The sequence below is a fragment of the Astatotilapia calliptera genome, chromosome 3, assembly GCF_900246225.1.
Source record: "Astatotilapia calliptera chromosome 3, fAstCal1.2, whole genome shotgun sequence".
NCBI lineage: Eukaryota > Metazoa > Chordata > Actinopteri > Cichliformes > Cichlidae > Astatotilapia > Astatotilapia calliptera.
In genome coordinates, this window is record NC_039304.1 from 21,627,212 (window position 1) to 21,653,557 (window position 26,346).

The 26,346-nt window shown below is 44.0% G+C and overlaps 1 protein-coding gene and 1 long non-coding RNA gene across 9 annotated transcripts in view; both read right to left on the reverse strand.

Moving 5' to 3' along the window:
- Positions 1–216: 216 nt before the first annotated feature.
- Positions 217–4,018, reverse strand: LOC113018925 (uncharacterized). The gene is made up of 3 exons (XR_003271884.1): positions 1,815–4,018; positions 1,155–1,732; positions 217–424 (listed from the first exon to the last, which is right to left on the reverse strand). It is a non-coding gene; the product is annotated as an uncharacterized LOC113018925 (long non-coding RNA).
- Positions 4,019–4,043: 25 nt separating this feature from the next.
- Positions 4,044–26,346, reverse strand: part of clcn3 (chloride channel 3) — a 41,488-nt gene continuing 19,185 nt past the window's right edge. For 4 of the 8 annotated variants that reach the window (XM_026162348.1, XM_026162349.1, XM_026162354.1 and 1 more), the window contains 13 exons: positions 18,126–18,286; positions 17,166–17,265; positions 15,830–16,017; positions 15,347–15,469; positions 14,686–14,892; positions 14,472–14,552; positions 14,122–14,374; positions 13,560–13,846; positions 13,283–13,469; positions 12,617–13,015; positions 12,312–12,528; positions 10,464–10,539; positions 4,044–5,119 (listed from right to left, as the gene is read on the reverse strand). In XM_026162348.1, the coding sequence (XP_026018133.1) occupies positions 4,934–5,119; positions 10,464–10,539; positions 12,312–12,528; positions 12,617–13,015; positions 13,283–13,469; positions 13,560–13,846; positions 14,122–14,374; positions 14,472–14,552; positions 14,686–14,892; positions 15,347–15,469; positions 15,830–16,017; positions 17,166–17,265; positions 18,126–18,286 (2,465 nt within the window). In that variant the 3' untranslated portion in view covers positions 4,044–4,933. Of the gene's footprint in view, positions 5,120–8,065; positions 8,104–10,463; positions 10,540–12,311; positions 12,529–12,616; positions 13,016–13,282; positions 13,470–13,559; positions 13,847–14,121; positions 14,375–14,471; positions 14,553–14,685; positions 14,893–15,346; positions 15,470–15,829; positions 16,018–17,165; positions 17,266–18,125; positions 18,287–24,693; positions 25,327–26,346 lie in introns of those variants that run through there. The other 4 variants (XM_026162350.1, XM_026162352.1, XM_026162356.1 and 1 more) reach the window with 4 other exon arrangements.

The following is a 26,346-nucleotide window of genomic DNA, read 5'->3' on the forward strand; positions in this document are numbered from 1 at the left end:
AAAATGGAACAGTCATCTTACTTCTGATTGGCTGAGAGAAGAGAAGCTAAAGCATCAAGTGGCTGCAACTATGCCCTTTAATAATACACTAACAAGGCTTATTTTGAGCCATGACTCATGTAAAGTTACTCTAGTAGAATCAAGAATAAAAATCTAAGATGGAAGTGGGAGTAGCTGACCTCCTTTAAAAGCTGAATAAAGACAAAACAAGTTGCATTGAAGTTTTGGTCCTTTTATTCTTTTTCACTGCAGTCCAATAACAAACCATTCAAGGTCTGCTTTTTCCTCAGCTTGAAATGGTATGCTCCCGAAGGCATTCATGTGAAGGGCGTTAATAATGCAAGTTAGACCTTTTTGTGTAATGGCTGTGGTAGCCATGGCTACGAGGCTGTGCCAGACACAGGTGATGGAGGAAACAGATCTCCTGAGGAGAGAAAAAAATAAAATAAGTCTCATTTCTTTCAGAATGCAGGTGAACAGCAGCACATTCATTCAAACAACAAACCCACAAACTGAGAAGCTGCACACAAAATGTTCACACAGCTAATCCGATGTTAATATGGATTTAGGTGAGAAAGCCCTGTTTGTTTCTGAATCTGCAAGAGGATCAGACACCGTTTTGTGAATAGAGGTGAACAGGGAAAGGACAGAGTCATGAATGATAGATGTGTAAGTGGATCGCTGTCAGGTCGCTGAGACACTGGGCAGGGACTGCTCACAGAAGCTGGTCCATCTCTGGGAAACCTGAACCTCTCAAACTCAACCCCATTCCTGCGTTTGGGACAACATTATAAGACTTCCTGTCTGCACTAATTAGCTTCTGCTAGTCTGAGGACAAGAGATAAATCACAAAGTGCAGTGCGAATAAACAAATGTCTCGATCTGAGAGAAGCCTTTTCTGTTTCAGCAGCAGGCTGTTGCATTACACCTAAAGGGAACCTCAGACGCTTTTCAGTAAGACACGAGTTCATTTTAGGCTTGAAATCCTTTTTTAACATCACAAAAAAAGCAATTAATATCTGTTTTACAAACATGTATAAACAGAAATGACTTCACGTCTCAGATTTCTTGCAATATGACTGAGCAGTTGTTGAGAAAGCTGCAACCACAGAGATTATTAGGAGAGACTGAATGAGAGAGAAGATGTTTCATACCGTCTATGCACAGCAAATCATCAGTGGAAGAATCATCAGTGGAAACCTATTAGCTGTTTGTTCTGTCCTGCCACACACACACAGTGTCAGCGTGTCCTTGGAGGAAAGTGGGGTAAGATGAGCCAGTGGGTAAGTAGATCCACCCTAAATTTAGGTGGCATTTCCTGTTTCAACTGGCTCTGGAGGAAGAACCTGATAAAGTGGATAACATTCTTTTTTAAACAAGATTTTCTTTGCATCATCAGTTGCATATCAAATTCTGCTTTTATCTTAGATTATATACAGTAAAGTTATACCACAGCTGCCAGATGTGCCACATCTGTGTCAACAATATGGCAAATTATGGCTGTGGAGCAACATGAGAACAGAGAGTGAGTGCGTGCCTATCCATGCTAATGTTTCTAAGTGCCCGAATAAACAACGTGCAAAGCAGGGTGGAGAGTATTTGCACAGCATTTGACTACAAACAATAATGAAATCCTTACAATGTTTACAGTAAGTGATAGCTCGGCCTGCAGGTTCTTCCTCTGGCAAAGACCACAAGATTGCAACCACAACTCCGAAGAAAACCTGATGACCTGAAATACAAAGCAGCCATTACATGAAAGGAAAAGAGACAGCAAATCAAGAGTTACACTCACTGGACAGTTTATTAGGTACCTTCATGGTCCATGTTGGCATGACAGCATCACACATCTATGATTTGAATCTCCTCTTCTTCCGCATCTCAAAGCTGCTCTATCACACTGAGATCTGGAGACTGTGGAGGTTGTTTGAGTTGAGTGAACTCATTATGTTCAAGAAACCAGTTTGATCTGAGCTTTCTGACATGGTGTGTTGTCCTGCTCGAAGCAGCCATCAGATGGTGCACTGTGGTCATAAAGGGATTGACATGACTGGCATTAATACTCAGGCAGGCTGTGGTTTTTAAATGATGCCCAGTTAGTACCGAGGGGCTCAAAGTTTGCCAAGAAAATATCCCCAACATTATACCGCCACCAGCCTGGACTGATGATACAAGGCAGGATGGAGCCACGCTTTCATGCAATTGACACCAACTTCTAATCCTACCTTCTGAAAGTTCCAGAGACTCATCAGACCAGACGCCGTCTATTGTTGCCCAATTTTGGTGAACCTGTGAACTCAGTTTCCTGATCTTAGCTGACAGCAGTGGCAGCTGGTGTGGTCTCCTGCTGCTGAAGCCCATCTGCTTCAAGATTCAACATTCAGAGATGCTCTTCTGCATCGTCTACTATGGTAACAATAGTTATTTGAGTTACTGCTGCCTGCCTTCAGCTTGAAGCAGTCTGCCCAAAATAAAATCCTCCAGAAAACTGCTGCTCACTGGATATTTTCCTGATGTGGGGAAAATCCCAGCAGTTTCTGTAACAATTATACCAGTGTCAGTTTAAACTTCAGTAGGTCGTCTTGATCACGTCCACATGAATAAATGTGTTGAGCTGCTGCCATGTGATTGGCTGATTAGATTTACAAGCAGTTGATCAGGTGTACCTGGTAACCTGTCGGTCAACAGGTGAATGGTTTGTATTTTATAGAGCACCTTTTTCTTTTTTGTAAGAATGAGTTTCTATTTTAATGAAAAGGGTAAATAAACTTTGTCTTCGTGGAAACTATAAAGTTTTCTGAAAAGTCTGTCTGATTCTAAAATCGAGGACTTTTGTGAGCTTCATGACAGCTAACAAGTGGAGCTCAACAACCTGACAACAAGCAAAACCTGCTGAGAACAAATCACACATCAGTCCTCGTGTGCAACTTGAATCTTTTTTTTTTTTAATTTAAAACAAATTTTAATCTTTACAGGTTTTATTTTTAATATACAATCAAACAATTGTTGCAATCATACATGAAATTTATTATAGTAATGCACAACTCTATCCAGACTACCCATAAATAAAAAAAAGAGAAACAAAAAAAAGAAAAACATCGAGATCAGTATGAAACACAACGTTAGGCAACACCACAGGTAACAAAGACGATCCTGTCACACCACAGCAGGACAGTCACTGCAATGCAAAGACGGACACAGGAACACACACACCTCACTTCATTTCCCTTCATCGAGTGATGACGTTTGATTAAAAAAAAAAAAAAGAGGGAGCAGAGAGATCGGGGTGTGAAAAGCCTAAAGAAAAAACAAAACAAAAAAAACTTGTGCCAGGCACTTGGCAGACGTGGGGAAAAAAAGAAACCTGGTGTGATTGAAAGCGACAGACAGTTGCAGCCAGATGTTCTGCAGTATTATCCTCTACAACCTTGAAAACAATGCAGGGCAAAAAGCAAGCTTCATCCGAGGCGTTAGTGACATGTTAGACCCAACAAACACGCGTGGATTTAAGGTGGCGGCAGCTTTGGATCAGAGTACAAACTCTATATAAAAATCTCTCAAACTCCAACAACTGTAGTGCAGATAAAGTTGAATGTTTTTTAATTACCGTCTGCTGGCTTCATCTTCTAAAACGTGACAATTTACAGCTTCACAGCCTCTGAATGTTGGGACGAAGCACGTTTATTAAAAACACTGAGAATCTGTGGATCAAAGCATCGATCACGGAGTGCTGATCAGTTGATCTCTCTTTCTGTCAGTCTTTGTTGTGTAAATGAGTTTGGAGTGTTAAACGCCACCTGTGGGGGCTCAGACGATCAACTTTTACATATTCTATAATTATAAAAGGCGGGCTGAAGGTACGCGAGTCATGTTACTGATGAAGTTACTGATCACTTAAAGCAGACTTTGGAAATGATTGGAGAGCAATAATCTAAAGGTCACATGGGGAGAAACAAACTGCGATTCCACAAAACTCAACCTTTTTCCTTTTTCCCTTCCTTTTCTCTTGCTCTCTCTCTCTCTCTCTCACACACACACACTCTCTGTCTCACACACACACAGACACACACACAGCACAAACTGGCTCAGAAATGGGCGCACAGAGATCTTCACTTCTTCCCTCCTCACTGGGAACACGTTTGTTCTTGAAATACAGTACCGTCCTCTCTTCCTCGCACACACACACACACACACGTCTCATTTTCACATGACCCAGGGAAGCAGCAGCGTGCCATGATGCGATCACAAGAGGCTGCCGTGTTTTCGGGGTGAGGAGCGTAAGATCATCCCCTCACTTCCGATGATAACCTGGCTGGAATGTAGTGGTGCTAACGACACACACACACACACACACACACACACACACACACACACTTCACAGGTAAACAAGGTAATCTTCTGCAGGACGGACAGCTCAGGTGTGCGCAGGGGTGAGGGAAGTGAGTTGTTTTTATGTTGCTTTTTGTTTTAAACTTTATTTAAACGAGAGCCTGGAGGCTTCAAGGTCCCTCATCGCGTCCCTCATCAGCGGTTCATCCTGACCTTTGACCCCAGCCAGGCGGCATCCACCACAGAGGAGGGAGACAGTACAAGGGGGTGAGGCACGTGTAGAGTGCAAACGGGCGTAGCTGTACAGGTTTAGGGAGTCTTTTGTGTGTGTGTGTGTGTGTGTGTGTGTGTACAGCATGCATGAGTGAGGTGTCTGCGAGTGCAAAAGTGTGTGTGTAAAAAGTGCATTCCTTGTGTGTGTGCGTGCCTTCGACCCGTGACCTCATCGTGTCCTCGGCAGCCGGACGATGAGAACAAAGTCTCGTGTCATCGTCTTCTCCTCGGGTGGCCTGAAAGTCTCTGGAGGCCTCAGTCAGTCAGTCAGTGAGGTTCAGGGTCTACAGCTGAAAACTAAAAACGAACAAACAAAAACGGGGTCCGCGTGTCAGAGACTGGAGCCGTTCAGGAGGCACACCTCTTCCTCCTCCTCCTCCTCCTCCTCGTTGCCCCCTCCACCCCAGCCGTCCTGGAAAGAGCGGATCAGTTGAACATGATGGACTCTGGATCCTGATTTGCCATTTGAGCCATGTGACGAAGGATATCTTTTTTTGTGATAATACCAAGAAGCCGCCTGCAGAGGGAGACAAAGAGGGACAGAAGCATGAGGAGGTGGTGGTGGTGGTGTTGGTGGTTGGCAGCTGAAGTAAAGCAGGAAACAATAAAAACATCATGTTTTTGTTGGCAAAAACAGAATCGCATGGTTTAATTTTGGCTCTGGTATGACATTAATTATATGAATCTGTGTCAGAATGAGGCCAACAAAAGCACGAGTCCCTGAGGAAGCAAAAGTCAGCAGCAGGAGGTGGAAGAGGAAAAAGGCAGGTGAGAAACAGCACCCAGCTTCCCCCGCTTCAGACCCCTGCCACGGCCGTTTGAGATTTGCTGCTGAGCAAAAGGAGGAGCTGGATCCTTCAGAGGAGACAGGAAGCAGTGAACAGGAGTAAAGTCAGAGGAGCAGAGGAAGAGGCGGTGCCCATCACAGGAGTCGGGACATTTCTATCTTTTACCTTTTCTTTTTATTCAGTCCAATTTAAAGCTTTTGCAGTAAGATCAGACAGCAAACATCACAGTGATGTGCAAAAGTCTCGAGCCAGCATCCCTTCTTTATATTTTGTTTCCAAGCAGTCCGGCTTTTGTATTTTTTAAAGTGCTCTTGAGCAACAGTTCTCCAGTCTTTTTTGAAGGACTTTCAAAGTTTTTCATTGGATGCTTTTTCACTCATTTTCAGTCCTTGTACTTGACCATTTTCACAGGAATGCTTTGTTCGTTGGGCTGCGTAACACTGGTTCATCCTTTGATATTTTACAGGTTCATGATGTGCCTACACGTAATTGACAACTTGTATCTTTAGACACTTTGTTACTGCCTGTCACAAAAACACATCAATTGCTCCTGTTCTTTAAACCTGTGAGAAATATTTCTAATGTTTGACATTTTTCAAAGTGCTTTCTGTAACATCATTTTCATAATACGAAGCCCTGAATGTCTGACAGGTGACAGAGTCCCCGTTGGTAACCAGGCGACAGTGTCACATTAAAGGGCCGTTCACACAGGAAGTGACTCACATTAAAGCATCATTGGTTGCTAGTGGAGAGTCCAAGCTCCAGTTGCCAAGGTAACCCTCTAATCTGTTTACCACTCTGTCATATATCAATCAGCAGTGCACTTCACCCTCATTTCTAGTCGATCGCCTCAAAGATTAACTCTCGACAGACCCGCTTTGTGTCGCCAGCGGTTATATCGCTCGCATGAAGTCAGTCATCATGGGTCTGTGGAGATGAACAACATTCTGACTCGAATTTCATTAAAAATGTAATCATGTTTATTTCAGATTGCTAAAAAACTTAATGGTGAAGGGTTTGAACTGTGTAGAGCCAGAAAGTCTACATCGCCCAGTCGTTGTACAGAAAAACATTCAAAGTCTGTTTTTTAGTGTGAAGTTCCACATTTTAGGATTTATTTTCCCTTCCAGGTTGCATTTCTGATTTCTCTTTTCCTGAAAGTTTCCACAAAACACAGGTGGTTTCAAGTTGTGATAAATTACAGCTCATTTCATAATCATGTTTCAATAGCGATTTCTGACTCCTGTGATGAATCCACCTCGCAGCACTACGGAGCACTTTCTCTCTGTATGACACTGTAAAGGATTTAGTCAGTCAGCTGGGGCCATTAAGGACTAACACGGCAGCTTTTTAAACATCGGCGATGCTCCTGCTGACTGCAGTGAGGTCAGGTGAAGAGGAGAAACAGCTGAGAGCAGTGAGAAGAAGAAGCAGTGAGCTATGTGACTCCTACAGAGCTCAAATCATGTAGAGCTGGGTCCAAAGAGCTCAGTGTGCTTTGTGTTAATGCAGTCAGGTGACCACAAGGAGTTCATGCGTTTATGATTAATCGTGATCTTCAGCTGCGTTTTGACCCTAGAAGGCAAATAATTGAAAGCGAACCCAGGTCTGAGTGGGTGGAGCTGAGGTACCTGTGGAGGGCGGAGGTGTGAAGCAGCAGTCACACAGATCAGACCTGGGTTCCCCCGCCGGCTGATCAGACCGGCAGCAGAGGCTCGGGAAGCCAGGTGCAGATCAGAGTGGGTCAGGTGAAGAGTGACCACAATGTTTCCAGTTAAACCAGCAGTGACCTGCCCCAGCTAATTTCAGGTAAAAATCTGGGCCAGGAAGTGAGCGTAGCACCACCTGCACTAACATTACAACACATTAATAATAAAGCAGCCTGTAACTGTGCTGTACACCTGACTCTTCTCTGCATGCACAGCAAGGTCATAAATCTGTGCTGCAGACCGTCATTATTCCTCTGGTGCTGATACACGAGTGTGCGAGCTGCAGTTTACGTGTGCAGCCATGTTAGCTGATAAACGAGCCCTCCATCCTTTCGTCCACGCTCGGACGTTTCTAACGTCTGATATGATGGCACCAAAAATACTGAAGCTTCAAAATCTGGCAACAGAAGCAGATGGGTGGTGTCACAGTAGCTGATGTAGCCATGTTGCTTATTACAGATTATTATATCAACTGGAGCTTGTGCAAATGGTGTTTTTTGTGTGTTTCTAATGACAATATACACAATTTACTTATAATTTACTTTGAAAGTTTCTATTTTCCTTCCTATTGCTTCTCATAATCGTGCTTTTTTAACATTTACTCCAGAGTATATTCTAACACCTTCTCCATGTCTGCTGTGGGCCCACACGCAGAAGGCGGGACACTGCTGGCTCAGAGGAAACATCGGCAGGTTAAAGAACAGGATTAGTAATCACTTCATAAAAGGAATCATGTGATCATCGCACGCTAGCTACATAAGCTACAGCACTACTGGCACCAGTCAACACAACATCGTCACTCCACCAGGCGCACTACCACTACAGGATGAGGGGGGATTATAGGAATGAGTCGCATCACTACAGATTGCCCCCCTCCCTCCCTCCTACTAACATCCCCCCCCCCTTCAATCTTTAAAAGGACTAAAGCAACGGTGGTCCGCTTTCCCAAGGCGGCTAACTACTCGCCCAGTCGTTGCACAGGTGACGGCTCACATGTCGTTGATCTGTGGAGCCCCCGGGGCGGTTGTGGTCGAGAGGGGAGGGGTTTTAAAAAAAAAAGGGGGGGGGGGAGGGAAAAAGCAGTCGTTAATGAAAACAGAAAACTTTGGGAGGCTGAACTTGAAATGACTTCTGTTGTGAGGGGGAGATGGGAAACACACAACAGGCTTCATGGTTACACGACTGCACACATGCTGAGTGTCTCTGATCACACAGTCAGCCAGGAACACAACAGGGTGCTGTGAGTGAACGGGGCTAGCACGAAACAGCTACTGTGTGTACAAATGCAGGTCGATGGGATGAACTCTGCTCTGTGGGAATCTACTGAGCCCCTTTCAGACACCGTCAGCAGCACTCGTCACACGTCTGCTAAACTACCGTTTATTTTTAAAAACCAGGAAATCACCGTTTCAGTTAATATCAGTCAATTTATGTTAAACGTCTTTTACTGAATAGTGTTGAAAATCTCAAGCCGTGTGAAACAAAATGTCCATGAAAAGCAAAAGAGTGCGCCTGAATCTGGATTAGTGACGGAGAACTGTGCATAAAATCCAGAGATTTACAGCGACTACAACGTGCCATCATTGTTCATCACACACAATCACTAGCTCAGCCTGCTTTATAGCCTGAAGTATCTCAGTTATCAGGCACAGTGTTAGTTTATGACTCACTTCTGTTTGCTTACACACTCCATGCAAACTGCAGCTTTTAAGTGGTGCGTGTGCATTAACGCACTTTATGGATGCAAACAGTTTTAGGGAGGGCGATGCTCGTTATCTTTACTATCAATTAATACTTAATGGACACCGTTTTTTCTAGACCAATATTAAAACGTGTAACAGAGTTTGTTTACTCTGATGCAGCTGCTCAGGTGCGCGCTCAGAGGCTCTGGTGGTTTCCCCACTAATGTGTTTGAAGTTGAAGGTTTTGAGTGTAAGAGGCATATCTGATCAAATCAAGGCCCTGATCATGCTACAACCTGGCTCGATGAATATCTTCAGGTTCTCAGTAAACTCTGATTTATGTCCCAAACTAAACACACAGTTAAGTCAAAGGACAGCAAAAAGGAAGTTCAGGCACTAAATGTAAGAGAGGCAGCTTTATCCACCTGCCACGAGGCTCTGTTTGACTCCAAAAAGCAAAAACAAGAAAGCCACAGAAAGAGAAGAGAGTCATTTAAATTAAATAGCCATGCAGCTGAAACACAGTGTGCTTCTCCTTGAGACAAATATCAAAGTGATGGAGTTGAAAGCAAAGATAAGCTTTGTTTTCATGTGCAGCTGGTTTTATGCCACAAAGCTGGGCTGTACGGCGCAGAAAAACTACATGATGACAGATTCTTTACTTTTCAACTGAAGCTTCCTCCATCATCAAAAATCAGTCATTTTTTCCCTTTTACATCAGGATACAGTCTAGTTTTATTAAATGCTTCGCACTACCAGAAGCTACTGTTGTCATGAGTTTGAGATGTTTATGTGCTGGACTAAACCAGAGTTATGACGTTTTTGTGTTTTCTGATTAGTTTCAGCGTCGACTTCAGTTTAGTTTGTTCTGTTGTGTTTTAGTTTAGCAGCCGTTAGTCATAACGCTCAGTTTTAATTTTATGAGTGATTAAAATACTGAAGTTTAACTGTCAGCGGTGAGATTGAGCATTTTCCTTTGTTTTTTAAGTAAAATTAATAATATTAGTTCATTCTTTGTGTTTTTTGCTGCTTTTAAACTACTTTTAGTTTTTATTAACAATATTATTAACAATAACCTTGAACTAAGCATTTTAACGGTTATTAGACTTTTTCCTTGAGGACCAAATGACAAGTTTGATGAAGGCTGTGTTGTTTGTATTACAGGACGTCAATAAACTCTGTTGTCCAGTTTCTCAGACATGAGAAGCTGCCATGCCTGAGCAGCTGAGCCTTTGTCTGGCCCTTCGTGTGACTCCTTCTGCGTCCAACACGAGTCACAGTAAGCGCTGAAGCTCGTGTCTGAAAGGGGCTCTGAACTGATGTGGGCGACAGTTCCCATCGAGGTCCAACATTACAGGACCAGCCTAATGCTTCTCTACGCGATGTCTCCGAAACTGCTACAGCTACCATGAAGATGGAGGTCAGACTAGTCTGTCTACGCATGTTTGGCTTCATTAGAGGTAAATCCACAACAAACAAACCCAGGAGCAGAAAAGTGCTTGAAGTAAGGAAGAGGGCAGGAAGTCTGGATGTTTTAGCCGGGAACTGCCATCAGCTTTTCACACTACACTTCATGCATCCCCCCCTCCCCTCCCCTAAGAGGCAGAGCCTAAGAGACAGGTGCAAAAAAAAAAAAAAAGGTGGGGGAACAGATCACGTGTGAAAGGGGCGGGGCTAGTCACCAGGGGCGGCGTGTGCTGCTTGAGCTCCTCCAGATGCTCTAATATATTCTTCTTAGTGATGATGCCCAACACAATCCTGAAACACACACCTGTTACTCAGCAGACTTCCCAAAACAACAACAACAACAGACAGACACAGAGAGAACACACAGCAGCAGTACACAATAAACACAACAAAAAATACAACTCAAAACTAACAAAACTAAACAAGCAAATATAACTAAAGTTATAAATGAAGTCAAAGTGTAATGATAAAAGAATAACGGTTTAATTACTCATAATATGACTGATTCTTCTGTCAACAAATCCCATGAAGAGGGATTTTACACTCATCTGCCACTTTATTAGGTACACCTGTTAGACTGCTCGTGGCACTGCCATCCTGGATGTGCAGCAGACAGATGTGCAGCAACTGTGTGAACTTCTCATGTCAACATGGACGAAAATCTCGGTAATGTTTTAAACACCTTGTTGAAGCAGCTGTGAAGACAAACCTGGGTCACACCCAGTACTAGCCAGGTGTACCTAATAAAGTGTACAGTGTCTTTTGTAAGCTGTAAAAAAGATTACGTTACAGCAGAGTATCAGACAGGTGCATTAAATGACTTTAGGTTTATCCAACGCGAATGTAAGAATCATTAAGAACCAGCATTTATTAGCAGCTAATAATAATCCAACCAATGAACCTAATCCCTCTAATCTCTGTAGGATTGCTCAGTGTTTTATAAGTACTTGTTTTTCAATCATTGTGTGACGTTGTTCTTCTTCATACGTATAAAGGAGGCCTTGCTCCTTCCTTACTCTTACAGGAGTGAGTGTTCATATTAAACATTTTAAATTATGAGATAAGTGTGTGACTCTGAGCCACAAACTCAGCATTCGGACTGCTCTATGTGCTCAGTTCTTTCTGTGTTTTGCTCTGTATGACATCACTGTCTATCACTAAAACAGTCATCTCAGGAACTCTGAGCAAATCCCCTGCTGTTCAAACCTTCTGCTTAGGAGGGGCAGCCAATGAGAAGGAAGCTGGCTAAAGTAGCTGCCTATATTCAGGTGGATGAAGACCCAGTATCAGGTAAATACAGATTATTCTGAACTATTAATCAAGCAAAGCTACTCTAGCAAATCCCAATAACAATAGAAGGAAAGATCGTAATAAATTTACATCTTTAAATCATCCTGAACCGCCTTCATGACTGACAGTTTAGGTCTTTTCATGAGATTTGTTGACAACAACAAAAATATGAAAAATAAAAAAAACTAGTGTCATTATTTAAGAAAGAAATAAAAGGTTAATCCTAAAAAAGGTAAATGAAACAAACACTGCTGCACAGTTCCTCTCCAGTGATCATCACAGCAAATTAACGCGGTCTGTCTCGTAGTTTCAACATCGCACATCTGCAAAGACCCAAACAGACCGGATCTCCTGCAGGCGTCTCCACACGTGGACGAGACTTTACTTTTAAATTAGTTTCACTGAAGGTTTCTCGCGGAGGTAAAACCTTTAACGTTCCTCCTCAGATTCAGACCACACATCAGCTCCTCTTACTGTCTATACTCCCACTGCGTGACACCTGTTATGTGTTTGTGGTTAGTTTCCGTCAGCAGCTCAGCCTCTCCTGTAAAGGAGACCGTCACTGCTCACCGGGAGGATAAAAGGAGGTGCAGCACAGCGATTAGGCCAGGCCATGCAGATTACAGCATAAATCCAGGGATCCCAGAGCTCATGCAACACCAGACAGTGTGTGTGTGTGTGTGTGTTAAGCAATCACTACACCAGAAACAACGATGTGAGACGGATCCACCTTCAGCTCCTACAGCACCTCCTTCCTTCCGAGACACACTTACCCGTTGTGAGTAACCAGGCACTGGCGCAGACCCAGCTTCCTGAAAATGTCCACCACGATCTCCATGGGGGTGTGGTCAGTGACGGTGAAGGGGCTCATGTCCAGGATGGAGCGAAGCTTGAGGGGTCGAGGGCTGTCGGCAGGCAGCGTGGGTGCATGCTGGGTGAAGTACACCCTTGAGTTCAGCACGATGCCCTCCTGTTTGCGGCGTGCGTTCTCTGTAGAGATATGAAAAGCATTCACTTTACACCATCTTTAAACTCCAGAAGGTCACGGGGGGTTCAGGTGTTGTCTCTCCAGTCTTACCTATAGCGATTGTGATGTCTCTGCGCAGAGCGAAGCCCACTAGCCTCTGGGACTCCTTAGACACGATCACAGGGAAACCATTATAACTGGTTTCATTGATAATGCCCTGCAGCTCCTCCACAGTCAGGTCGTCCTGCGTGAGCACTGCCAACGGCGGGTCGTTGCGTCGGGGCCTCATCACCTCCCGGGCCAGCGTGGTGTGCGTGAACTCCTCCTTTGAATCCAGGAAGGGGTATCCGTTCAGTCGGATGTGGGCCTCGTAGATTCCCTCTCGACCGAATGCATCGCCCACCCATTTGCTGGTCATCACGGCGGCCATGAGGGGGACGATGTACTCCAGCCCGCCGGTCAGCTCGAACACGATGATGACGAGGGAGACAGTCATACGAGTCACTCCACCTACAGAGGGAGGAAGGCGTGACAGTAACACGCATTAAACTACGACTCCAACTAAACAAGTGTTTATTTCTATAACAGATGAGGCAAAGCTACACATCCCTGATCACATGTTACTCACAGTGAGTAACATGTTCTGACACAGCCAGTTATTGCAATAGCAGCAGGATATCTCATATATGCTCATCACCCGCCCCTCGGTGCTGAAACGTGAAGGCTTTGGCACAAACTGGTGGCAAAGCTTAACAATCCCATTAAGTGCTGACTCACCCAGGCACGCTGCAGCTCCCACCATAGCGTAGAGCCCTGGAGTGATGCAGTCAGCTCCGACTTCGCACCACTCTTTGAACAGGAACCAGTCGTGGTGATAATATGCAAGCTGCTCCATGGCAATGCCAACAATCCGCCCCGCGATCGCCCCGATGGCCATGCTGGGGATGAACAAACCCGACGGTACCTAACGATGAGAAAGGAACATGTTTCAGTGCTGATGAAGACTCGCAGGGCAAAACATCTGCTTCATTATTAAGGAAAAAAAATCTCTCACCTTGAGTCCAAATGTGAATATAGTCATGATGATTTTAAAGATGAGCGCCAGGCACAGCTGCCACATGGCCGAGTAGACGCCGGGCCCCGCCGGCTGGTCATCAGAGAAGGCTTTGGTGCCGTTCATCTGGCTGCGGTACTGACAGAGCTGCGAAGACTCCAGCGGACCGCAGTCGGTGAACAGCTCCTTTATCAGCTCGCTGGTGTTCTTACGCGTGTAAGGGTTTGGGAAAGCAACCACCGCAGTGATGGCCGCCACCAGGATCACCTCCAACACCGGGTACCTGCCTACAGAGCGAGACAGAGGTTTGTGTGAAACGCCTCAAATGCAGATTAAACACTGTTGCTCTGCTTCATGGAAAGATGCTTTTATACATTTGATTTTAAGAAAAGAGGATTTTAAAATTCAGACACGGCACTGTGGACTCACTAAAATCATAAAAAGCACATGAGAGGAGAGTATCGACTGATAGAAACAGTCTTTATTCCATTTCACTTTTTTCCACCATTAAGCTCTCAGTAAAAGTTTTAAATAGTGAGGTCACCACGAGGTCACATCATACCGAAACGTGTCGACTTGCGCCGCCGGCACCAGGCGATGTTGGCTTTGATGAAGAAGGCGCCCCAGAGGCCCCCGAACACTCCCAGCAGGATGAACGGGAGGAGCTCAAACAGGTACCATGGCGTGTGGTACTCCACGTAGAACAGCACCAGGCGGCTGTTCCCAAACGGGTTAATGGAGCGAAGCACGAAGGCCGCCACCAGGGCCGCAAAGAATGAGCGCCACAACGTCTTTAGAGGGAAATAGTAGCTCACCTGAAGGAGCGAGGAGAGCACTGGTGGATTAATACTGTTGCTGTTACCATCACATTAAAACAACACCACATAGTAACTTGTTTAAGTGCTGATGCACCTCCTCTAAGCTGAAGAGGACTCCCCCGATTGGTGCTCCAAAAGCAACAGACACCCCGGCAGCTGACGCGGCAGAGAGAACCTGAGAGCACAAAACAAACACACCTCAGCACCAGCGCCGGGCTCGTTCACACAGGCACAAACTACTAAAAACACTCGTACGTATTAAACATTTATTACTCGTGCTACAGGGACCTGGACTTTTTTGCTCTCACCTCTCGTTTCTTGGCCTCGTTCTTGCTGTACTTGGGGAAGAGGTAGGAGAAGATGTTCCCACAGCAGCAGGCCACGTGGACCAGGGGGCCCTCTTTCCCCAGGCTCAGGCCCGACGCCACAGCCAACACCAGAGTGATGGTTTTGATCATCAAGGTCCACTTGCCCAGATATCCCCGGATGATGAACCCACTCAGGATGGTCTTGATCTATGGCAGAGGCAGGAGTGAGGAAAGCGAGGTGCTCAGGATCAGACACGTAAACACATGAAAGTTAAAATGAAATAATGACATAAATTCACTGGGTTGTTAGTTGAGCTGCATCTCTGCTTTCAGGTCATTGTCTAACACGTGCCGCTTTTGTGTTTCCATGGCAACAAAGAGCCCCCCCCCCTTTTTTTTTTCTTAGCAGTAAAATATTTCACATCTCCCAGCTGAATTAATCATTTTTAAGTGCTTCAGTACATTAAAAGATCCTGAAACCCATCAGACTCTTTCACAGAGTCACCGGGAGACAAATCGATCACCCAGCGAACAGTCGAACAACATTTCCCATTTAAGAGTTCAAGGATTTCCTTCATGCACATCGATGTATCACCAGAAGAGGTTAAAATGAAGAAAGTTTCAGCTGTACCAGGACTTACAAAAGCAATGTTTTCCTCACCTCTGGGATCCCTGAGCCGCAGGCGTACGGCGCAAACACCTTAACCAGACAAACTGCCAGGAAGGCGAAGGACAGAGCCCAGTAGATGTACATGAAATAGTTCATGATGTACGAGCCGGGGCCCTGCAGAGAGGGGCGGATGAAGAGGGAGGGAAAAGTTAAAGAGTGGAAGAAAAACGTCCAAACCTTCAATAAAAAATTAAAAAAAAACTCGTGTGGACGCCTGAGACTACGTCTGCCCTTATGTGTCAGTGTCACTGCAGTCAGCTCATGAGAAAAGGTGCAAAGCTTTTGCAAACTGTCTACTTTTTAATTGAAATTTTTTTTTTTAGATGAATTTGAACAACAAGGGTTTTATTTTTGCATCGTTGCTTAGAAGCCGTAGCCTCTTGGTCTCACTGCAGTGACGAATACGTACTGCAGAAAATGTCTGGTTTTAAATCGACAGCATGCGCTCCCTTTCATGTGCCCGTGTTCCTCTACCTCAGCCTGCCCCAGTATTAGCTCAGCCCAGCTCTTCCACTGAGGACACTTGTCCCTCTCAGCGAAGGTGGTCTCATTGGACGTCCAGCAGCACTGCTCGTGGTTGAACCACAAGGCGCTCAGACACACGCCCTCCTTCAGGTCGTTCATCCAATCAGCAGCAATGTCAATCAGGCCAGCCAAAGCACCTGGCGGGAGGAGGGAACCAGGAAAGGAAAGGAAATAAAAGGGCAAAGAAGTGAAGGCAGGGACGAGTGGGAAAGGTGAAGAACAGAAAAACAGAGAGAGAGATGAGTTCCTAACTACACTACCAGGCTTACTACCTGACAAAGATGTTTTCAGGTGATTTAACAATAATTCTGAGAAACATCCTCACTGAATATGAACCTAAACGCACACTAGAAAACTCTGCAGCAAATCTTCACATTAGACGATCTTCAGCTCTCAATGCATAAATATTACAGCACAAAAATCAGTGTCTGACTTAAACAGCAAAGCTTCTTTCGGCTGCTCCTTTATTCACAAACCTTGCCACAGTGGAAAGATTCACATGTTTGATCTGACAGATGTTTAATGCCTGATACCTGGATATCCTGATACTGGGATCTGGGTCTCCTCCTGTTCTCTAACCAGTGACCTTTGGCATGTAAGGGGACTGTGTGGCTGACATTTTCATATCAGATGGATCTTTGTAAACATCACAGGCTCGCTGACCTTCACGTGAGTGAGTGCAGCCACATTTCTAGATTTCTACATATTATTACCATCATTTTATCCGCCTACTTCTCCCACAACCTGTCAGTTTTTTGGGGAGAGTGGGGAAAAGGCCTGTTGGTGTGATAAAGACAATGGAAAGTGGTATCTGTAAGTTTATCAGTAATAATTATCTCATTTCAAAAGGCTGTATTTTATGAAGTAATGGACATTTTAGGCCCTAAAACAGCTCAGTCACCCCAGTTTTAAATCTATATAATGTGATATCACAGTGCAGAGCTTCTTTTACACAAAGAGCCCAACAAGCATACGCATTTTACTCATTTCTCCCCTCAGTAGCCTGGACCTTTTCATAACTACTCCACTTTGACTAGCTCAGCTAGAAAAAGATTTTCTGTTATTTAGTGGCCATAAAACACACACGGCGAGGATTTCATGGCTCTGAGATGTGTCACGTGGGGCTCTGCAGGAAGAACAGTGTGCTTATAAGAGGTGGGTGAGCGAAAGCACAAGACAGTGAACAAGAGAAAGACTGAGTGTGAGCTGCCTGAGGCAAAGCATGTGAGAGTCACCGGCAGGGCAGATAAGAGCTGTGTGCACTTTAGTACCACATGTATGTTACCTGATGCCAAGCCAGTGAGCGTCACCACCAGCCAGCCGGACCAAGCGTCGTACAGGCTCTTGGTGAACTCCCATGCAGACTCCTTTTTCTTACTATTGATCTGTATCAACACACACAAAAGACTCAATAACAAGCATCGATGGCTAAAAATAAAACTATTAGATCAACTTACAGTGAGAGTAATGCAAGTGAGGGAAAGGTTAACAATACCTCATCAGCCTTTTACAGCTGAGGGGTAAAAACAGTGACCTTCAGTGACAATACACCACCTCTACAGCCATGATTTCCACTGTTGCCTCAATATAACAGTCAGCTGAGGGGCGGAGAACACCGGGTATGCGAATAACATTCAGATTGTCCTGCAGCGTCTTGCAGTAAAACACTTGGATAAAAGTGTTGGCAGACCCGAAATGTGCTCATGACCAACTGAAGGGCCGTAAAATCTCCCACACACTTAGCCCATGAATGCTAGTGGTGGATAAGAAACTGATCTCTTAATTTATAATTTGGAAACTGTGGTCGAGTTTGTATAAATGGAAAACATTATAAGAAGGGATCATTTTTGTTGGAACTTCTGCTGGTAAAGTTTTGAGTTTCTCTGAGTACATAAGTGTTGTTTACCCTCTCTGTTAAGCCATCAGAGCAGTAGGTGCTGATCCTACCTGACATTTCTTTCTTTTATGTGACCCAAACAAACTGTTTATACAACAGGAAGTGCATAACACAGTGGTGGGAAACGAATTTTTTTTTCTTTCTTTAAATTAAGTAGGGCTGTTTGTGGCCCGTGAAGAAAAATATTTTCTTTACAAAATATTAAAAGTATTTTTCTGTCTCTAGGTGGAAGCTCTGACAGGTTTTCTAATATACATACAAACTGGTTATTATATCAAAGTATAAAATTTTTTGCTCGAAGCTGAAAAGTTTTTATTTTTTGAGCTGGTTTGGCGTCGGGGTCCTCACCTTCCGGTGTCTCTCGCGGTCCTTGCACTTCTCACGGACCCAGTCGATGGTGTGAAAGTCATCGTAGGTCCCAACACCAGGGATGGGCTCCTCTAGGAAGTCCAGCAGGTGGGTGGAGCTGCTGGGAGCCCCGCCCCCGTTCGACATGGCGTAGTTAGATCCTGAAGAAAAAACAACGAGCACAAGTTCACGGTCCAATTTTTTAAAAGAAGACTATTGACATTTAAAACATATTTGAAAGAGTAAAAAACAAGAAATATGATTTTTTTCCCCACAATGTATGAAACCAGAAGGCTGTGTGAGCAGGCTTACAGTGTTACACCATACATCAGTCTGATGACTTTTCAAACGATACATTTTGGCAGTTTATACTTCTGATTCTTACACATAATCCTTGGAAAAAAAAGAAAGAGATCCATCACAGTGCTGCCTCGGCTGCATTAGAGTTACACCTCCTCCATAATCGAGCCCCATCACAAGCACCGCAGAGATCACTGCACGTCCATCACTGAGATCTAATGAGACTGCTGGAAACACTGCAGCCCATCACCTCATGTGGAACAAAACCCATAACTAATCATAACAGCTTACCTCTACAAACTAGATGTAACCATTAAAGGCCATTACATTTTAAATATATTTATGTATGTTTAGGTTTGCTTTGAGGGTAAAAGCCATTTTGAATTCTGCCTCACTGGTCCACAGGCTGCAGGACCATGTGACTCCCTTCAGGCCAAATAACCACTTCTATCTTGTAAGTAATGACTTGAACATGACTTGGATTATTATCAGGAAAAATTCATTAATGATAAGCGAAACAGCAGCAAACATTGTTAGCCGAATACTATATGAATACCCATATAGTATTCAGAGATGGGCTGATCCTCTCATTCTGTGCAATGACTTTGCTCATTATGCTGGGACGAGACGCCGGCAGTCACTGGTTAGGTCTGACCTGCTCTGGCAGGACGGACATGCTCAGTATGAACACAGAACAAAACATACTGAGTCATCTGCACACACAGACGCACACACATCAGGGCGAGTTGAGGGGCCGATTCTCTGCTTCTTATCTGAGAAGCATCACAGGCTTTACACGGCTGACATTTCTCTTTGCTGCCTGAGGCGGCGGCGTGATGAGAAACGATCTCTGATGTACAAGAGCGACCTGTGGGAGACTTTAAAATCCCTCCACAACATCCGTATAATGCAGCAGGTTTCCTTAAGAGCGCCATTTAGTTTGTTTAACTTGGGACAAAGCCTGTTTGAGAAATCAGAGAAAAGTCCATCCTCTGACATTTAAAACTGTTATCAAATCGAGCCCGAGCCTCCTCCTTCAGATGACACAAGTATTCATCTGAAAACAAAGACTGAACTGTGCGCAACAATCAGATTAAATGACACAACAACAAGGCCTGCAAATCCAACAAGTATAGCTCATTTCTCCTGTGTGGGGACAGTCAACAATATGAGATTAATGAACAAATAAGAACATGGGTGTAATTACTGCGTGTGTTAAAACCAACACCACCAAAGCAGACAGTAAGATGGCTCACAAGTCCTACCTGACCCAGCTGATAATGACGGAGACAAAAGATCCAATGTTTGTATTTTACTGTCTTTAACAGATGAGCAGCTAAACCAGGACATCTTCATAAACAAGGCTTTCAGATATTTTACTGGGACATCTAAGCAAAAAGGCTTTTTCAGATCTTCATGCTGAGCTCGTTTAATACTTTGGTGCTCTCTGAGCTTAGAGATGAACACGCGGAAATACAAGATAGTCATCTTCAGAAAGTTACTCACAGGAAGTAACAAGGCTGCATGTGAGTGCAATGACACTTTCTAATATTTAGACAACTTTAAAAGACTATTTTATAAACAAACCTCACAAGTTCTGAATAGGAAACTAGAGCAGGGTCAGCACACTGTGATGAACTACTAGTAGAGCTACACTCTACTAGTACTCTACTACTAGTAGCTCAGCTTTTGCACAGTCTTCTTTTTTTACTCAAGTCCAATAAAGAACAGAATGAGCTCCCTAGAATGCAGATTTTGGTCCTCACAAAGATAGCTAGACAGGAACACACACACACACACACACACACACACACGAGCCAATTCCAAGAAGCCATACTTGTCAGTATTAATTAGATGCACAGTCACCCTGACTGAAATAAAAGCGCTGCAAACATGGAAGGATAAAAAAGCCACTTGAGGCAATTTCCAAAAACGAGCCAATCATGCCATGACACCACTGTTTTTGCGCACAGTCCCTGAGACAAAGAGTAAAACTAAACTAAATAACTGTGTCAGAAGTTTACAACACAAATTATAATTGTTTTATTTAAGTATTTAGTAAGATATGCAAATATAATATCAGATAAATTTACCTTCAATAAAAAGAAACAGCCTACAGTAGAAACAGCATTTCATTATATGGTACCCACACACAGAGAGAAGCATAAATACAGTATAAGTGCCAAACCAGTCAAAACATACAACGGGGTAACTCTCATGACCTTCAGTACAGCAAACACATCAATTCCAGGCACCACAACAGAACTCCTCTTTACATTTTTAATATCTTGAGAAACTAAGAATGAACGCGGCTTATCACACAAAGGTTTGTTCATCACTGTGACCTTAAGTGGTTGGGATCATTAAAACAGATCATGAAACACATCCTCATGCTTTCCTCTGCATTCCTACACAGCCACATCATTAACTACTACTGCAGGGGGGTAACGTCAAAATCTTTCTGAGACATTAGTCCAGAGTAAAGCCCGATTCCCACAGACCTGAACGGGGCCGTAACAGAGATTCTGAAAGAGCTGCTTATTAGCTCATGTCGCTCCCTTTGAGGTTTGACAGGATGTAGGAGGAGAAGAAGCAGGGATGAAATGCTCCTGATTAGACGCTGCCTATCCTGTCCAGTGAACAGTAAGGAGTAGTGACTGTGTAAGACACTACTGCAGCTGCTGTGGAGTCAGCAGCAATAAGGAGAAGCATTACAGAGATTGTATCCGTCTCCATTTTGATTTCAGAGTGACGGTTACAGATGGATTGGCTGAGTGATGGGGCGATGACTCAGTGCACAACACAAGCCTCATATGTTTGCTTTGGACAGGTCAATAAACTAGGTGCACCTGTAAGGGCTCAACAAATAACAAAGGTAGAAATAAACCTTCTGTTTATGTATCGAGTTTCCTTTGACTAATCAAGGTTACATCTGCATAGTAACTACAAAAGAGTGACAAAAATCCTTCTATAATTTTGGTGGTTTTAGTTTATTGAGAACAAATTTCAATTACTTACTTTGTTGCGACACCACAAGTTGGACATCCTGTTGCTATAACAACCTCTGCTGACAGAGCTCTGTGCTGTTTAGCTGACATTAAATATATCAAGACAAATTTAAAACTCAGATTCGTAAAGGATCAAGCTCTGGAAAAAGGCCTTTAGAGTTTGCAGTTTTTATTTAATGAAATTAAATGATGTTATTTTAAGTATAATCCTAAATTTATCTTCACCTGCCTCTTGCATCCTCAGTTGTATGTGTGGCAGAGAGGAAAACACACAGTGCATCACCAATGGACCGGCCAGAGACCGGACTGATCAGACAGCCAGCTTCATATATGTTTGATTATGAGGCAGTCAGTTTCAGGCAAACAGTCGTCACGCAGCCACATGCTAACAAGTGGTTAGCATGGAAGCTCCTCACCGTGATTGAAGATGCCATTTTGCCAGGGTAAATCAGAGGGAGACCACCTCAAAAATGAAACGATACCCTACTTAGACACTTGTATCATCCTCACGCAGCTGACGCAGGGACTTTTCAAAGAAGCTTACAAAGAAAAAGGCGCTAAAGCTAAAGCTATCCAGGGCTCACAGGCGGCCAGCAGCCTCGGTATGAGCAACGTATCAAAATCGTTACAAGGATGACTGAAAAAGATTTTTAAAAAGTTGATGGCTTGTAAATACTGAACTGAAGCCTGACTCACTGTAAAAAAAACAACAACAGAATTTTGTCACAAAAAATAATTTTCTCAGAATCCTTTAGCCCTGATGTTACCCCTTAATTGAAAAAGTTATTATCCAAAATTATTATCCTGGCATCTCTGTAGATGATTCACAGCCTGACTCATGAGAGGAGTGAAAGAAAAAAAACAGCCTGATTGAACAGGAAATAAAAAGACTCCAACACACAGCTGACAACTGGTTAATAAATGCTAACCACGAACACGACCACAAACAGTTTGGTTAGAGCAATGTCCAATGTTAGAACAGGTTCATCATACCACAGCTAATGTGACCCAATTTATTTGTGTGTTGAACTCTTTTTCATGACAACGTGAAGAGCAGCACATATTACACAGAATCTAGAATCTAATCATTTCACTTCTCATTTTCATAAGCGAGAATCGAGTACACAGCACATCTAAATAGTCAAATCAGAAGTAAAGGGACTTGTATGTCACTTCCTGGACTCTAGTATCTTACCGTGAGAGTCATCTAGCGAAGTGCTCATGGATGTGGTTAACAATGTTTCCTCACATCCTTAAATTGTGCCTAACTGCGTTTCAATGTAGTCATCTAAGTCACAACCCTAACCCTCCATGCAGAAGTGGCAGCCACAGAAGCCCATAGTTGGCTCCATTTATCCTGGAGCTCAGGTTTTGCAGGTTTCCACAGCACATCGACATAACCGACACCATAAATGCTGACTACACTGGCCTCCATGTTTACGTCAGTGCACCACGTGCTGCTATTGCTCTTTTGCAGATGTGCCAGCCCATCCTTGAACCTGACAAAGGCCACATTTATAGAAAAACAAAAGAGAAAAGTGAATGCTTTACGAAAGAGGCGAACTGCCTTTAATATTTTCTGCTGTCGACTGGTTTGTTGATCACAGCAGTATCTGCCTATGAATACGACGGAGGATGAAGACACGACTGCTGCTCTACACTGCAGAACCAACGTGGCTCAATTAAGAAGGGAAACGTTTCAAAACAACAGATTTCACTGATGGAATAAACCAGACGAGCCCCTCCTGATGATGCTGCGCTTTCAGGCACTCATTAGTCCCACTGCAGGTGTGGATGGTGACGCCACGGAAAACAGAAACCAGAGGGGATTGTATGTGCGCACATTTCCAGCATCGTGCTTGGATGGTTCAGCAGACATGCAGACAATACACATGCATTTTAAAAAAAGAAAAGAAAAAGAAGGCTTCAGCTATGTTCCCCTGTGAATGGCACCGCGACGCTGCGGTCCTGCATTGGAGGAAGAACGCCACGTCAGTGTGCACGGAGTCTTGCTGACAGTGGAGAACACACTTCTCTAAATGAACAGACGCAGCCTTCCTGTACAACCATCACCAATGAAATGAGAAGTGACTAGAGGTTTCATGCTTCACTCCAACAACCACAGCTGTATTCATCTTCATTAGATCTACTCTACTACTGTTGAGTAATTCAAAGAAGGGTTTAGAGGCAGCTGGGTCATCAGGGTTAGACTTCTCAGCCATCATGTGATCATAAATGATCCCATTAGAGCCCGAGGACAGACAGCAGCGTGCTGTCCACACTGCTGGAGTACCATGAACCAGGCGGACAGAAAAATGGATCAAAGTCCAAAAGGTTGTGTTTACGTGCTGCTCACCAAGCTGAGACAAGGCCACAGTGTTTCAGGTCAACGACCACAAGACGATCGACTTAGTATAAGTTTGTTTTGCAGTGCCTGTACTCTGCGCACTGCACCGTGTCCACTTTCACCTTTAATTCAAACTTTTCAGCAGTACAGCTAGTGTGCTTTTGACCGTAAAATTGCTAGAAATTCCAGAGTAACAACATTAAACTGATGAAAACAGAAGACATTTGCCGACTGAAGCGCGAATGCTGGGAGTAGGGGTTGCCTACTAAGCTTAAGTGTTTTGTCCCTGCTCGCTCACCATAAAAAAATCTAACAAGGCCAAAAGGAACCAACTCCTGACTCCCTGAACGCCACAAAGGAAAGATAAAGATTAGAGCAGAGAACATGTCAAAAAAAAAAAAATGATAGCCTGGCTGATTGATGCGAGTTGACATCCTGTATCTTGCCAACAGGTGTCCTCACACTCACTGCAGGAAAGACTGTGAGAGGTGCAAAGACGCACAGCAGCGCAGATGTACAAACATCCAGCTTACATGTGCGCAACCAGCAGTTTCTGCAGAACGTCTGTGCACAAATTAAAATGGATGCCCGATGTTCTCAGGCCCGAGCTCGAGTCTTCACACCAAATCCACCCTGTGTTTATCTCATTATCTTTGGCTGACGTGCACACACTGCTGGTTAATCATCAGCAGGAGAGGCCAGAGCAGGAATGTGCCGGCTAGGTAGCTTGTTGACTGTGGAAATGGCAGCTTGTGGTCCATAAAGCAGAGGAGGCAGTCGTTTGCTCCACCTGCCATATGGATACATGCACTCAAGTGTACAAGCAGAAGGAGGTCGACCTATGTTATCGCAGCAGCGTTATAAAAGGAGGGAATCAAGAGGGAGGGGGGGAGAGAGGGAGACGTGTCGTTACCTCTTCTAGGGATCTCCTGCAGGGGGATGGTGTCACCTCCCCCGTCGTAAGGCAAATAGGGATCGGCCGCCGCGTCCTCCTCCTCCATGTTGACAGTCTAGATGAGGCTAAACTAAACCGTGCTCAGTTTCATTACGCTATGCTCGCTGCGTGTGCCATTCGCTGCTCCCGCTGCCATGTTTACCAGAGGAGGACAAATGGGGCTGTGTGTGAGAGAGAGCGCGCGTGTCTGTTTGAGCGGAAAAACGTGCCTGTGTGTGTTAGAGAGCGCGCACAGTCCTCCCTCCCTTCCTTTTCCTCCTCGCTCGCTCCTCACTGCAGCAGCTGACTGCTAGAGTTGATGATGTCATCATACACAGGGAAAGACGATCACAGGCCGGTCGGCCCTACCCGCTTTAGTTGCTAAGGGAGATCAGTGAGCCGTGCCTCTTACGGAAGAAACCATAGTGTCGGGTCACAGGGGTGTGCGTGTGTTTTACAAGCGGTGGAGTTGGTGAGCTCCAAAACGGAAAATTCCACTCTAAGCACTGCAGTAAGGAGGATAAAAGAAAGTTTTTACAGAGCCGTATGGAGTGAAACACATACACCATGCTTTAAAAAAGACAAAATAGCTAACTAGCAACAAATTTGACCAGAGATTTACGATTAATTAATTTTTCTGAGCCTAAATGTCCAACTGTGAATGTTTCTTGCTTTTCTTTGTATCATATTGTAGTTAATTAAATTAATTAATGATAAAAAAAATAATAAAGTCGGACTAATATTAATTTTTTTAATAGTTTATGGCAGAGATGGGCAGTAACACGTTACTTGTAACAAAAAACAAATAAATTGTGGCCACAAAATACTACTTCGTGCCCTCGAAATAGTGTAACGTGCGCACGAAATGCTAATTTGCGTGCACGAATTGGGTATAACGTGGCAACGAATTACGTATTTGTGGCAACGAAATAGATGACGTGCGCACATCACAGTTGCGTAGAACCATAGGCATAAGAGTAGGCTAAACCTATACACCATGGACAGAGACGGTATGATTGAGTTTTATTTTAGGCTGGGAATGAGCTACAAATGCATTTTGAAAAGCCTGCAATGCAAGGAACCATTATTACGGAGAGACATTTAAACAGGATGTTGAGAGCCACGTTGCTTTACAGACGTAATTGCTACCTAAATAATAGATTTTATTGTCAACCAACTGCAAGGGCCTGGGAAGGATCGCGGTTATCGGTCAAGTGTTTCGTGCCCACAAATAAGTATTTCGTGCGCACGTTATACCTGTTTCGTGCCCTCGAAATAGTATTTCGTGGCCAGGCGGGGAATCGAACCCTCAGCAGCGAGGACAAAACCTTCAGTGCCATCGAAATAGTATTTCGTGGGCACGTTATACCCATTTCGTGCCCACGAAGTAGTATTTTGTAGCCACAGTTTATTTATTTTTTGGACCATGTCATCAGAGGGGCTGATGTTGTTAAACAAATTTCTTCCAGTCAGAGAATGTTGCATATAATTAATTTTTTGCTTGATGCATAAAGTTAAAAGGTTAAAACAAATAAAACAAGTTTTAAAAAGAGACCTTTTCCATTTGATTACATTTTGTATGATGGATTATGCAGAAAAGTAGAATTGGGCTGAAAGATCTATCGCTTTATC